The 12310-nt window shown below is 46.4% G+C and overlaps 1 protein-coding gene across 1 annotated transcript in view; it reads left to right on the top strand.

Annotated features, from left to right (window-relative positions):
- The first annotated feature begins 475 nt into the window (after positions 1–475).
- Positions 476–12310, top strand: part of CYTH1 (cytohesin 1) — an 89516-nt gene continuing 77681 nt past the window's right edge. Inside the window, exon 1 of the mRNA XM_069481757.1 lies at positions 476–566. Coding sequence (XP_069337858.1) covers positions 545–566 — 22 coding nt within the window. The 5' untranslated portion in view covers positions 476–544. The remainder of the gene's footprint in view (positions 567–12310) is intronic.

The raw sequence follows: 12310 nt of genomic DNA, 5'->3' as shown, positions 1-12310 counted from the left end.
TGGCTTCTGTGGCCTTCAGCCAAGGCCTGGCCTCCCCGGCAAGCTGGGCCGGGCCTGACGTCAGCAAAGACCACCCTGCCCTCGGTGGCCAGACACGAACCCAGGCCTTCGAGGGCAGCCTGGCACCGGCTGTGGCCTGGCCCCGCCCAGCGCACCACCCCCGCGGCTGCACCGCCCTTGCGCAACCGAAACCTGCGCGGCCCCGCGGGGGCGGGCGGGGGCGGGACCTAGGGGCGGGGCCTGCGGCGGACGGGGGCGGAGCCTCGGGTGCTCGCGCGTGCGCAGGCGCGGGCCCGGGACGTGGCCGAGTTCCGGGGGCGGGGCGCGCGCGGATGGTGGGCGGGGCTAGGTTCGGGGGCGGAGCTCGAGCGGCGCGCGTGCGCAGGCGCGGCCCGGGAGGCAGCCCCGCGGGAGGCTAGGGGCAGCGCCGGGCGCGGCGCGGGGGGCGGGGCTCCGGGCCGGCTGAGGCAAGCGGGGGCGCGGGCGGCGCGGCGGGGCGCGAACGGCTAGCCGGGGCGCGGAGCCCGGCGCCGGCAGCGGCACCATGGAGGAGGACGACAGCTACGGTCAGTGCGGCCCGCGGCCGGGCGCGGACGCCCTCTCCCCGTCTCGTCGCGTCCCCTCGGGGCCCGGCGGCGCCCCTGGCGGCACACGTTTCCCGGGGACGGCGGTGCGGAACGCGGAGCCCGGGCTGCGGGCGGGTAGCGCGCGGGGCCCTCCGCAGGGGCGGGGGTGGCCTGGGGCGCCGAGGGAGGAGGGTCGCTGGGGCCAGGGTCACCGTCCGGGGCCGGGGCGCTGAGGGACTAGGGGCACCTGGCGGGGGTCGCAGGCCGGGGTCGCCGCGCCGGGGGTGGCCGGGGACGCTGAGTGACGAGGGTCGGGGGTCGTCGGCCGGCGGTGCTCGGGCTCGGGTCGCGGTCCCCGCAGCTCCCGGCCGGGCGCGGCGTCCGAGTTGTGTGCCGGGCGCGCTTCTTTGTTCGGCCGGGAGCCCCGGTGCCGCCCGCGCTGTCTGCGGCCCGGAGACCGCACCGGGGGCGGCGCGCGGCGCCCTCCGCGGGGCAGCAGCGGACGGTGTCGGGGCTGCTCGCTCCCCGTGCCCCGAGCCTGCCGGCCGTCACCCGGCGTTCGCCTTCAGGAAGCGAGAGACTGCCGGGGCTGCCAGGGGTATTTGACGTGCTTTAGTTAATTTATTAACAGTCCGCTCGTGTGCAATTAAAGAACGCGGCAAACGGAGCGAGTGCGGAACTTTCGTGGCTTGGTAGCGAAGTACAAATACCGCAGAACTTAAACCGCTCGTGTGGCCAAAGGGAACCAAATCCTAGTTTATTGACTAATGGGACGTTTCTTATATTGTAGGGGGCAAGCTTTGACGTGGGCTAGGTTACAATGTAAAAAGGGAAGCTTGTTACGGTTTTCTGCTAATTTATAAGTGAGTCATTGAAGAACTACTTGCTGGTGGGCAGCTTGACACCGAAGCTCAGAAGCGTGAACATTCGGGGTGCGTCCCTACCCGATGGCCCCGTGTTACCTTCAAGTAAAAGCAGCGTGTGCTTTCCTTTGGTGATTGAAAAAAAAAATCACCCACTGGCTGTCCCTAAAAGATTGCTCAGCCCCTCCTGACTTCCCTTGATCTGCCCACCGCGGAGAAGCCTTCACCAGCTTTGCCTGCTGCTCGTTTCCTGCCTCCTTTTGCCATTTAATTTCCCTCTGATCCCAGTGTTCTGCCTGCCGGGCTTTCTTCTTGCCCACTCCTGGTGTTCTTGCCCGCTAGGCAGGCAGGAAGCTATTGGTCTGGTCGTTTCAATACGGTGACTTCTTTGCCATCAGGCGTGACATGATCTTGTACTTAGAAGAGGGAGATGGAAGCAGGGTGTATTCTTTTCCTATAGCTGCTATGACAAATAACCACACACGTGGTGGTTCAAATATCGTACATTTATTATTTTACAGTTCTGTAGTTCAGAAGGCAAAACGGGTCTCACTGGGCTGAAACCAAGGTGTCCGCGGGGCTGGTTCTTTCTGGAGGCTGGAGGGGAGCGTCCGTTTCCATGCCTTTTCCAGCTTCTAGAGCCTAGCTGCTTTCCTTGGCCCAAGGGCCCCTTCCATCTTCAAAGCATCTTCAGGTAGCATCTTCTCCTTTCTCTTAGACCTCCCACCTCCCTCTTATTAGGACCCTTGAGATTGCAGGGGACCCCATTATAGTCCAGGATGAGGATTAACAACCTTAGGTCCATCTGTAACCTTAATTCCCCTTCTGCCATGTGAGGTAACATGTTCACAGGTTCTGGGGATTAGGACATGAACATCTTTGGGGCCATTATTCTGCCTGCCACACACACAGATGAGAAAGGAGTTTATTCTTCCCCTTTATAGAGTTTTGTTTTTCTTTGAGGCAGAGTCTCACTGTGTTGCTGTGACTGGAGTGCGGTGGCGCAACCATAGTTCCCTGCAGCCTTGACCTCCCAGGCTCAAGCGATCCTCTTGCCTCAGCTGACGGAGGCTGGGACAACAGGTGTGCGCCACCACACGCAGCTGATCGTTTCTCTTATTTTTTTTTAGAGATGGGTTCTTGCTGTGTTGCCCAGGCTGGTCTCCAGCTGCTGGTCCCAACTGATCATCCTGCCTCGGCCTCCTAAAGTGTTGGGATTGCAGGTGTGAGCCACTGTGCGCAGCCCCTTACACATTTTTAAAACGTTGTCTTTTTATTTTGGAGGAGCTAAAAGATTGCGTTAAAGGAGATTCCCAACCTATAGGGTCACCACATAAAAGTACCTAATAGTGTAAGATGATCATATGAAGAGTAAGACTCCTACTTCTTTACAGTTTATGGTAGTCTCCAGAAATGTCCATTTCCCTCACAGGTTTTACAGAGAATTTATCTTGACTGGATCCCACATTTTAAAAGGAAACGTTTCCTTGCGTCAGAGCAGCTGAAAAATAAAAATAATAAAAAAAAAAGGAGATGTGTGGTATGGATTCATAAAGCATATAAAATGGCACGTCCAGCGATTCCCTCATTCCATTATTTTCTTCTACACTTAAATCTTAATGTTTGGTTTTCAAAATAATGAGAAACTTTTTCTCACAGTATTGACTTTTTGTATGTGCTAATGTGTCAGCAGTGTTTCCTCTGCTCAGGCACCTGTCCTGCCTTGTAAATTGGTAAGGTTTTATGAGTCAGCCTAGGACACTTTACCACTGTTTTTAGAATTACTTCTTTGGGGAAATGCATTATGACTTCCTCACTACCATTTTGGCATTACAAAACTTCTGAAACACAACTCATTTATAATATGCTAAAGAAAGAGAGTCTTAGAGTTTCTCTGTTCAATTAAAGAGAATTTCAAAAACAAAAAGGCCTTTCTCTACTGCAATACTCTTTGGTATTCATGAGACAGGGACAATTTGGTTCAAACTGCACATATGTGGGATGTGCCTTTACTGGTTTTTAAAAAACCTGCTTATGGCACCGTGGAGTACCACCCAACAAACTGTTAACTTACATATATGCAACTGTTTGTGCTCAGGAAAAAGAAAAAAAATGTGAAATTAAATTTTATGTACATTTCTCTATAACATACATACTGTGTATGACTGTAATCAGTGTGCGTTTCTGTGAAATATTATACAGGGCTGTAAAGACAAGACCACATGTAATGCACTTTATAGGGAGTATTTAAGGGATTTTCCAGAGAGTATTTTCATCCTGCTACACTGTAACGGTCATCAGTTTTGCCTTGAATCAATTATATGCCTCCTTTTAAAGAATAATTTCCATATAAAAATTTAAAGTGAGAGTCCTTGGAATTTACCATGTTCACAGCAAACGCATGTCTTATTTTTGCTCCTTTCAAGAAGTTAGCTTCATTTGGGCAAATTGTCAACAGAGAATTTCCTATAATTTTTATGTAAGTTTTCACATGAAAAAGAAGTTTATTTCTTTAAAAAGAGTCTGCAAAATGTCCTTTCTTATTCAGCTTCTGAAATACCTTAATTTTCATTTGCCTTGGATGTAATCTTTATGTTGAGCTCTCAGATTCATTATCTAATGCAAGCAAGGTGGAACTGATTTTAAGTTAGAATATGAGTGTTTTCAGCTGGAGTTGAGAAAACTAGGTTTCAGTTTCTCTGTAGAGGGAGAGTGGTGGGGTAAAGCATTCAAGAAAACGGTTGATTTGCATATAGCAAGAATTACTGAGGTGCAACTGCATAAAAACATACCTGCAGTCTTCAGCTTTGGCCCTTGAAAGTGTATGAGGGGATTCTCAGGGCAGGGGTGAGAGAAAGAATAAAGAACACTTAGCACCTGAGGCTTTCAGGATCTCTTTTTTTTTTTAAAGAGACTGGTTTTGCTATGTTGCTCAGGCTGTTCTGGAACTCCTGGCCTGTGGGGAGTTATGTTTTTAGTAAAGAACTGGATCACTGAGGCAGGGGTCATTGTAAAGGATGAAAAAATAATAGAAAATAGAAATAATATAGGAAGGTAAAAATATAGTTTATAAAGAATAGATTTATGAATATAGAAAAAGTGAGGGTGTTTGGGTGTCTTTAAAATATTTTTGTGAATTTTGAGGCCAAGACTGAAGTTTTATATTAGTATTTATAGGTATAGTGATCAGTTGTCAAGGGTAATAGATTTATATAATAATAGGTAGTTTGTTTTAGGCTTAAAGTTTTTTAAAAGGCTTTTATAGTTCCCTTAATTAATTTTATTTATGTGAGTAAATGGTTATAAAATTTTTTAGGCTAAATTTTTAAGTTTTAAGATAAAACAATTATTTTAGTAGAAAAGTTAGAGACATAGTGGTTTTATATTTTATTTAGTTATTGTGTACTGAGATAGATTTTTTAGAAGTCAAGTAAGAGTTGTCTTTTAGGTTAATTGTTTTTAGTTATAGGTGTCTGTCTTTTGGGTGATATGTCTTTGATTAGTTTTCTGTCCCGTGGCTCTATGTAAACCTGTTTTGTCTTTTAAAGTAGGCGAGAACCACAGCTTTGAGCCTGTAGTGTCACTTTGGAAAGTAATTGTTATTGACCATTGAGACGCCCTCCTGAGGTGAGGCAGTTTTTGATACGTGAACTAACACATTCACATATTTTTTTAGGGCAAAGCCTTGCAAAACTCCTGAAATTATTTCTGTCTCTAATATATTAATAATAATCTAGCTGCCAACACTGGCCTCAGTTGATTCTCCTGCCTCAGTCTCCATAGGTGGGCCTGCAGGCGGGAGCCACACCTAGCTTCAGGATCACTTTTAATCATTCACTTCAGTCTGTCCCCCTTGGATTAGCCCCCTTGGATCACTGGAGACTGGCCGGGTGTCTGGCCGGGTTTCTGTGCATGGCAGGTGTGGTGCCATGAGGACCTGGGGAGAACTAACCCTGTGGTTGGTGGACGGTGAGGCGCTCTGGAGCTGGGGTCGCTGCAGGTGCGGATGGGCAGTTCCCTGTGAGCCTGGCTGTGGAGCCGTGCGTGACGTCAGCTGCAGGTGGGGCCTGCCTGTGGAGTTCTAACCCGATTTCCCGTGCTAGACGCTCTGGTAGATTCTTCAGGGGGTTGATTAAAAAGAGAGTTTCTTCTGTGTCTTGACAGAAAGGAGCTGTACCACAGGCATAAACTCCAGTACGGATGGTGGGAAAGTTGGGACCAGTTTGCGTGTGTTGTATTCTGGTTTGTGACCAAAGACCTTGGATAAAAGGAGAATTTGTATCAAAATTATAAAAAGAGCTGATCATGCTATACCATGAACCATGGAAACCTGTGTACGGGTGGCAAGAAGGTAGAACATGAAAAATAATTTTTTTGCCTATTTTTCTTAGAAAATTTTTCTAAAAGCTTAATCGACATTTTAAGAAAGGTGTTCCTGTTGCTTGTAGCTATGGTTGGCATGTGTTCCTCTGGTTTCTCTCTAAACACTGTGAATAATAATTGGGCAGTTTTTTTTTTTTTTTTTTTGAGGGTCCCATTACTTTCTTATTAGATCACTGCACTTCCTGCACTTCCCAGTTCTCAGTTGCAAAAGGAAGAGGTATTTTTCCTTTCATAGGATACCCTGCCCAGGAACAAACTCAGCTACTCTATGGCTTTTGTGTTTCCTCTTGGTGACTCCTGAACTTGAGCAGATGTTTTTAACCCGGAGTTGACCTCTTAGTGGACTCCTGGGATCCTTCTGAAATTGTATGTGACAGTTGCTGTGTATGTGCAATTTTGGAATGTCCTTAGCTCTAATCAGGTTCTCAAAAGGCCCTGACGCCAGGAATCCCTAATCCCGTGGTTGCTGGTGTGCTTTATGCCTCTCCTAGGACAGGTGATGAGAGTGAGACTGGCAGAGTCACCCAGGAGTAGCAGTTGGAAATGTTAGTGGTGACGATTCTGCATCAGAGCGATCAGCTTTCCTAGGTGGGCTCTTCAGAAGACCATGGAGTTCACGGTGCCACTCGGGACTGTTCCCTGAGCACAGCTTCTGCTGCTCCTGCTCCTTATTCGCTTCAGACTTGTCCCTGATTTAACACGAGGAGGAACTGGCCTTTAGGAAATAAGCTCCAGTGTGAATGGGTGGAGTGCTGGTCTCAACCTGCGTTCGCCTTCGTCATCAGAAGGTAAAGTGAGGTGTGGACAGCGGCGTGCCTGGGCGCTGCTGTGGGATGGGGAGGGGAGCCCGTTGCATTTAGGAGAAATTTGCTTTTCATCTTTGTGCCTCCACAACAAGCATGGGCTGGGACCCAGCAGAGGGAGGCAGCCCAGCAAGTGCTGAGGGGATAACAGATCAAACCAAGTTCCACCTGGCAAAAGTTACTTACTGTGCAGCGAGTTTGAGTTTTTGTCTTCAACTCTCCATCTCAAGTGGAAACAAGAACACTTTTCTATACATTTTTGAATCTCTACAGAACCAGTTTTCTTTGTTTTTCTGTGCTATGGATGACTTCCGTTGTTCTCAAATTTAGTTACACACTTAATGATTTGCCTTTATTGAAAGTAACACAATTATATGAAGTGAGGGCTTTCTTAGAAAATCTGGAACATATGGTTGCCATAATTATACACTTTGTGGTCTTTAAGATAGAATCCCAGGGGTGACATTAACATGTCAAGAGTGTAAACATTTTTAGAGTTCTTGATGCATGGTGCCAATTTGCTTTCCAAAAGGTCTATACCAATTTACCCTGCTCTTAGCAATGTATGGGTACATGCACCAGTATCAGTGCAAATGTGCCACCAGTGAAGATTAATATTTAAGAGCTTTTTTTTAAAAAAAAGAATTTAGTGGTTATAGAATGGTGTCTCATTAAATCTATTGATTACTAGCTAGCTTGAAATTGTTTTTTCCATATTTGTGTATTATAAACTGGCTATTTAATATGGGATGATGGTTTCTTTATTTAACTGAGATTAACCCTTTTTTATGGCTGCTATCAAACAAGTGATTTATAGGTTTCTTTCACTTTGATATTTTAAGCATGGGGAAAATATGTATCAGTTTTGACTGGAGTTTGGGTCAGATTTTGGCTAATTGTAGTAGTCACTTATTTACCTTTCCTTAATTTTTCTCTTAAAGATGAAAGATCTCTCAACTCATATATTGTCTTATGGCAAAATACAAAATGTTTCCTTTAGAGGAGAAATTGTGAATTAAATAGATCTTGTTGGTCTGGGTTATAATGATAAACAGTTGTTTGTGAAATTTTATGGATCATACCTGCTCCTTTCTAAATGTTCCACGTGTTAAAAAAAGGTCTTGCCAAATAGATTTTTTTCTTGTATATTTCTTGCATCCATGATTGTTAGGCTACTCACCCTACAGTGAGAATTACAAGGAGATTGCCCTCTCATTTCCAGGGTGGAGACACACATCATAGGCCAGTGGGGCAGGAGGAGGAGACGTGTGTGTTGTGCTGTGCGGTGCTACAGAGGTTGGGAAACTTCAGCTTGACAGCTGTGTGTGTGGCAGAGACTCCTCTCCTTACATTACCCTCCCCTTTCCTGCTCACCCCCCAAGATGAAAGTCTTGGAGAGTGGGCTTCTGAAGAAAAGTCCTTTGCCTGAACCTGCCCATTTGCTCCATTGCCACACTACTTCTTGATTGTCTCTCTAATTATTGTTGCCTAGTTTCAGTTGCAATAATAGAGGCATGGAGGAGGTGGAAAATTATTTAGAAATGTTCAAGAAGTGAATCCCACATCCTCTGAAACTGCTGGTAATGTTGTTTTGCTTCTCTCTCTGCACTGACTACAGAAAAACACAAGGGTGTTTAGGGGATTTTTATCACTCTTCAATTTCCAAGGTAGCATGAATTGTGTATTTCTGCTTTTGTGGTAGTGAGATAGTTATTAGCTGTTTTCTGTGATGACTGAATTTTATAGCAAAGGTCAGGATAACCTTACTTATCTGAGTCTTTTCATATTTTCCACCTTTTTTTTTTTTTTTTGAGCCGTCAAGGAGGTTTCTATTTCAGAAGCATGCCCTTATCTTGCATTGTTACGATCTCTCTCACTCTCTCTCTCTCTCTCTATATATATATGTATATATATTTTTTTTCTTTTGCAGCAGGGTCTTACTGTGTTGCCCTGGCTAGAGTGCAGTGGTGTCATCACAGCTCACTGTAACCTCAAACTCCTAGGCTCAAGCAGTCCTCCTTATTCAGCCTCCTGAGTAGCTGGGACTACAGGTGTATACACCACGGCCAGCTAATTTTATTTTATTTTATTTTATTTTTTCATAGAGACAGGGTCTTGCTATTGCCCAGGCTGGTCTCGAACTCCTGGCCTCAAATGATACCCTGCCTCAGCCTCCCAAAGTGTTGGGATTACAGGCGTGAGCCACCGTGTCCTAACACAATCTATTAATATATTGTAATTAGTAATGTGGGGCATGAATGATGGAATTGGTGTAAGGCTATTAAAAAACCTTTCCTTTTCTATGGTTATATCACAGGTTTGGTTTCTGTTAGCAATTTATAGCTGCTTATTCAACAAGCATTAGTGACCACTCCACACCATGCGGTCTTTATTGTCACGATGCTTTGAGTACAGAAGGAGGAGACAGACATGGCAAGCCTCAAAGTAGTGCCAGAGTGGATGTGGCAGGTGTATGCATGAAAAACTTAGGTGAGCCAAGGAGAGCAGTGTCACTCCCCCCGGCACTGGGATGGAACTGGATTGGGCAGGGGAAGGTTCATAGAGGAGCTGGCACTTGAGCTGGATTGTGAAAGATGAGTTGGTGCCAACTAGGAGAAAATGGCAAAGAAATAGATTGTAGGCAAAGAGAACGAGCAGAGGCCAGGAGGTGTGAAGTAGCTTGGCACCTTTGGGGAGCTGCAAGTGGTTCTGAGTGCCTGGAGAGCAGGGTGTGAGCTGGAGCGAGGGGGCCAGAGACAGGGTTAGAGGAAAGGGGGCGCAGAACTGTGGCAGCCTCAGCGTGTATTGCTAGGAAGGGCTTATTCTCCGGGCCACAAGGAGCCAGGGAAGGGCTTAAATTGGGGATATTTTATGATGATTATTTTGCATTTTATAAAGATTCCTCTGACTTAGTGTGGTTCAGATTGGCCAGTGGAGAGACCCTTAAGGCAGTGGTCCCCAACCTTTTTGGCACCAGGGACCAGTTTTGTGGAAGACGGTTTTTCCACTGCTGTGGGGAGGCAGAGCTTAGGCGGTGATGCCAGCGATGGGGAACAGCGAAGCTTGAAGCTTGGCAAAGCTCACCAGCTACTCACCTTGTGCTGTGCGCCATGCCCTCCCGGTTCCTGGCAAACCCGGTTCCTAAGTTTCATGGAAGACAATTTTTCCACCAACTGGGGAGGGTTATGGGGAGGGTGAGGGTAGGGAAAGGGGGGGTGAAGAGCTCTGCTGCTCGGTTCCTAACAAGCCTCGGACTGGGGGTTGGGGACCACAGCCTTAAGAAACTGTTGCACCCTTTCCAAGTGAGAGAGAGAAGGAGGGCCTGAATGAAGGCAGTAGGAATAGGAGAAAGGAGAGAGGAAATACAAGAGCAGTGAGAGATACGAAGTTGGCAGCATTTGGGAGGGGCATAGCATTGAAAGGAGATACGGGAAACAGGGTTTAGATGAGGGCCTGGCTTCTGTCTTTGGATGACTGCTTGGAGAGCTTGTAGACTGAGGGTGTCTAGATTTGAACACAAGATTTCGGTTTGGGACGTGTACTGTATGGGGTTTGCAGTACTTACGGAATGTCATGCAAAGTGAAGAGTTACGCAAACTCTCCACTTTGAGAGGCCCATTTAGACAGTTGGATTTGGACCTGGAACTCAAGAGATAATCAACACGTGAGTGGGAGTGGAACCCAGGAATGGGTGATGCCACATGCTGACTGAGAGGTCCAGTGATGTCATTGTTGGGGTACCACGTAGACGAAGAGGTCTGAAAAGGAGACTTTGAAGGCAGATGTCGTATAACTCTTCAAGTAACTACACGGGTAAATGGAGAGAGAGAGAGAGAGAGCAGTAGCAGGAAGGTGATGCCGAATGGAGAGCTTGTTGTTTTTAATTGGGATATTTAAGATTGTCTGTAGACTCTCGTATGCATTTTGAAAATTATTCTGAACCAGTCTTGAATTAAAGTATTGGTACACTGTGAATTGTAAACCTCCAGTGGGACTGGGCTCATGTTTCATTTTGTCTGTTTGGGCTTCTGCACCCAGCAGCTGCAGACTGCATGTGTTTCTACAGCCTATTTAGCTTAAGTTACTTTCTCTTGTGTTCTCTAATGCCCTGAAATATAACTTCCAACAGCCCTAATGATTGAAATTAAGAGGGCGTTTCAGTTTTTAGCTGTTTTCTGGCATTTTCAACTGCTTCCTGGACATTTCCGCTTGGACATTCCATCGTCATCTAAGATTCAGCATGTCTAAGGCGTGCTGTTGCCCGTCTTCATTCACGTGTTCCCAAGGACTTCCCTAATTTTTTAACTTTTATCACCATTTACTTATCACCCCAGTTATTCTAGCTTGAAAAAGCATTTGATTCTTTTCTCCTTCTTGCCTTTAAATTATTTTCCATTTATCTATCCATGCATTTGTCATCTATTCAAACTTTTTTATTTTTTAGAGACTGGGTCTCACTCTGTCACCCAAGCTGGAGTGCAGTGGCCCACTCGCAGCAGACTGCAGCCTCCAATTCCTAGGCTCAAGTGATCTGATGCTCCTGCCCCAGCCTCCAGTAGCTGGGACTACAGGCGCATGCCACCACACCACGCTAATTTTTTAAATTTTTTTTTGTAGAGACGAGGTCTTGCTATTTTGCCTAGACTGGTCTCGAACTCCTGGCCTCAAGTGATCTTCCTGCCTCAGCCTCCTAAGTTGTTGGGTTTACAGGCATGAGCCACTGTGCCCAGCATATTCAACTGTTTCAAAATTATCTTCTTTGTGTCAGAGTCTTTGCCTGATACTCAGGATATGAAGAATTTTAAAAGACAGGCCCTGCTTTCAAGAAGCTCATAGTGTAGGGCAGTTGACAAGTTGAAACATTTCAAGTGTGCAGCAGGTGCTGTGATGGAGATATCAACAAATGCTATGGGAGCTTGGAGGCTTTCAGTTTTCAGTGTGTTCTTGGTGAAAAATACTTTTGAGTAAACCACCTAACCACTGAGGTCAAATGAGATGGGAGCGTTCCAGAGCATATATTACTGCCGTAACTACTTCTACAGTAGTAGTTAGTTAATTGCTGTGTACCAGGTTCATTGCTGAACATTTTTCATAAATTCTTTTTTTTAAGAACTAAGGTCTCGCTCTGTCATCCAGGCTGGAGTGCAGTGGCGTGATCACAGTTTATTGCAGCCTTGAATTCCTGGGCTCAAGTGATCCTCCCACCTCCCAAGTAGCTGGGACTCCAGGTGTGCACCACCATGCCTGGATATTTTTTCTTATTTTTGGTAGAGATAGGGTCTCACTGTGTTGCCCAGGCTGATCTTGAATTCCTGGCCTCAAGTGATCCTCTCGCCTCAGCCTTCCAAAGTGCTGGGATTACAGGTGTGAGCCCCTGTGTCCGGTCTCATAAGTTCTTATTTATTCCTCACAGTTACCCTGTGTGGTAGAACCAAATACTGTGTCTGTTTTACAGGTGAGGAAATGGAGACATTGAGAGATTGTTTGTGTAAAGTGACATAGCTGACTAGTGGTCTGGCTGGTGTCGGAACTCAGATCTCTCAGACTCCAGAGGTCTTGCTTTTAATGGGCTGCGTCTGCACTGCCTGCTCCTCCTCATTTCCTGTTGTTTCACATCACTCTCTTCATTTGAATGTACTTACACTTTTATATACCTAATACACTTTTTAAGTACTTTCTAAGCTTTCCATCTTTC

The sequence above is a fragment of the Eulemur rufifrons genome, chromosome 9 (genome assembly GCF_041146395.1).
Source record: "Eulemur rufifrons isolate Redbay chromosome 9, OSU_ERuf_1, whole genome shotgun sequence".
Classification (NCBI taxonomy): Eukaryota; Metazoa; Chordata; class Mammalia; order Primates; family Lemuridae; genus Eulemur; species Eulemur rufifrons.
The sequence above is the reverse complement of the archived record's forward strand: the minus strand, read 5'-3'. Positions and strand labels throughout refer to the sequence as shown.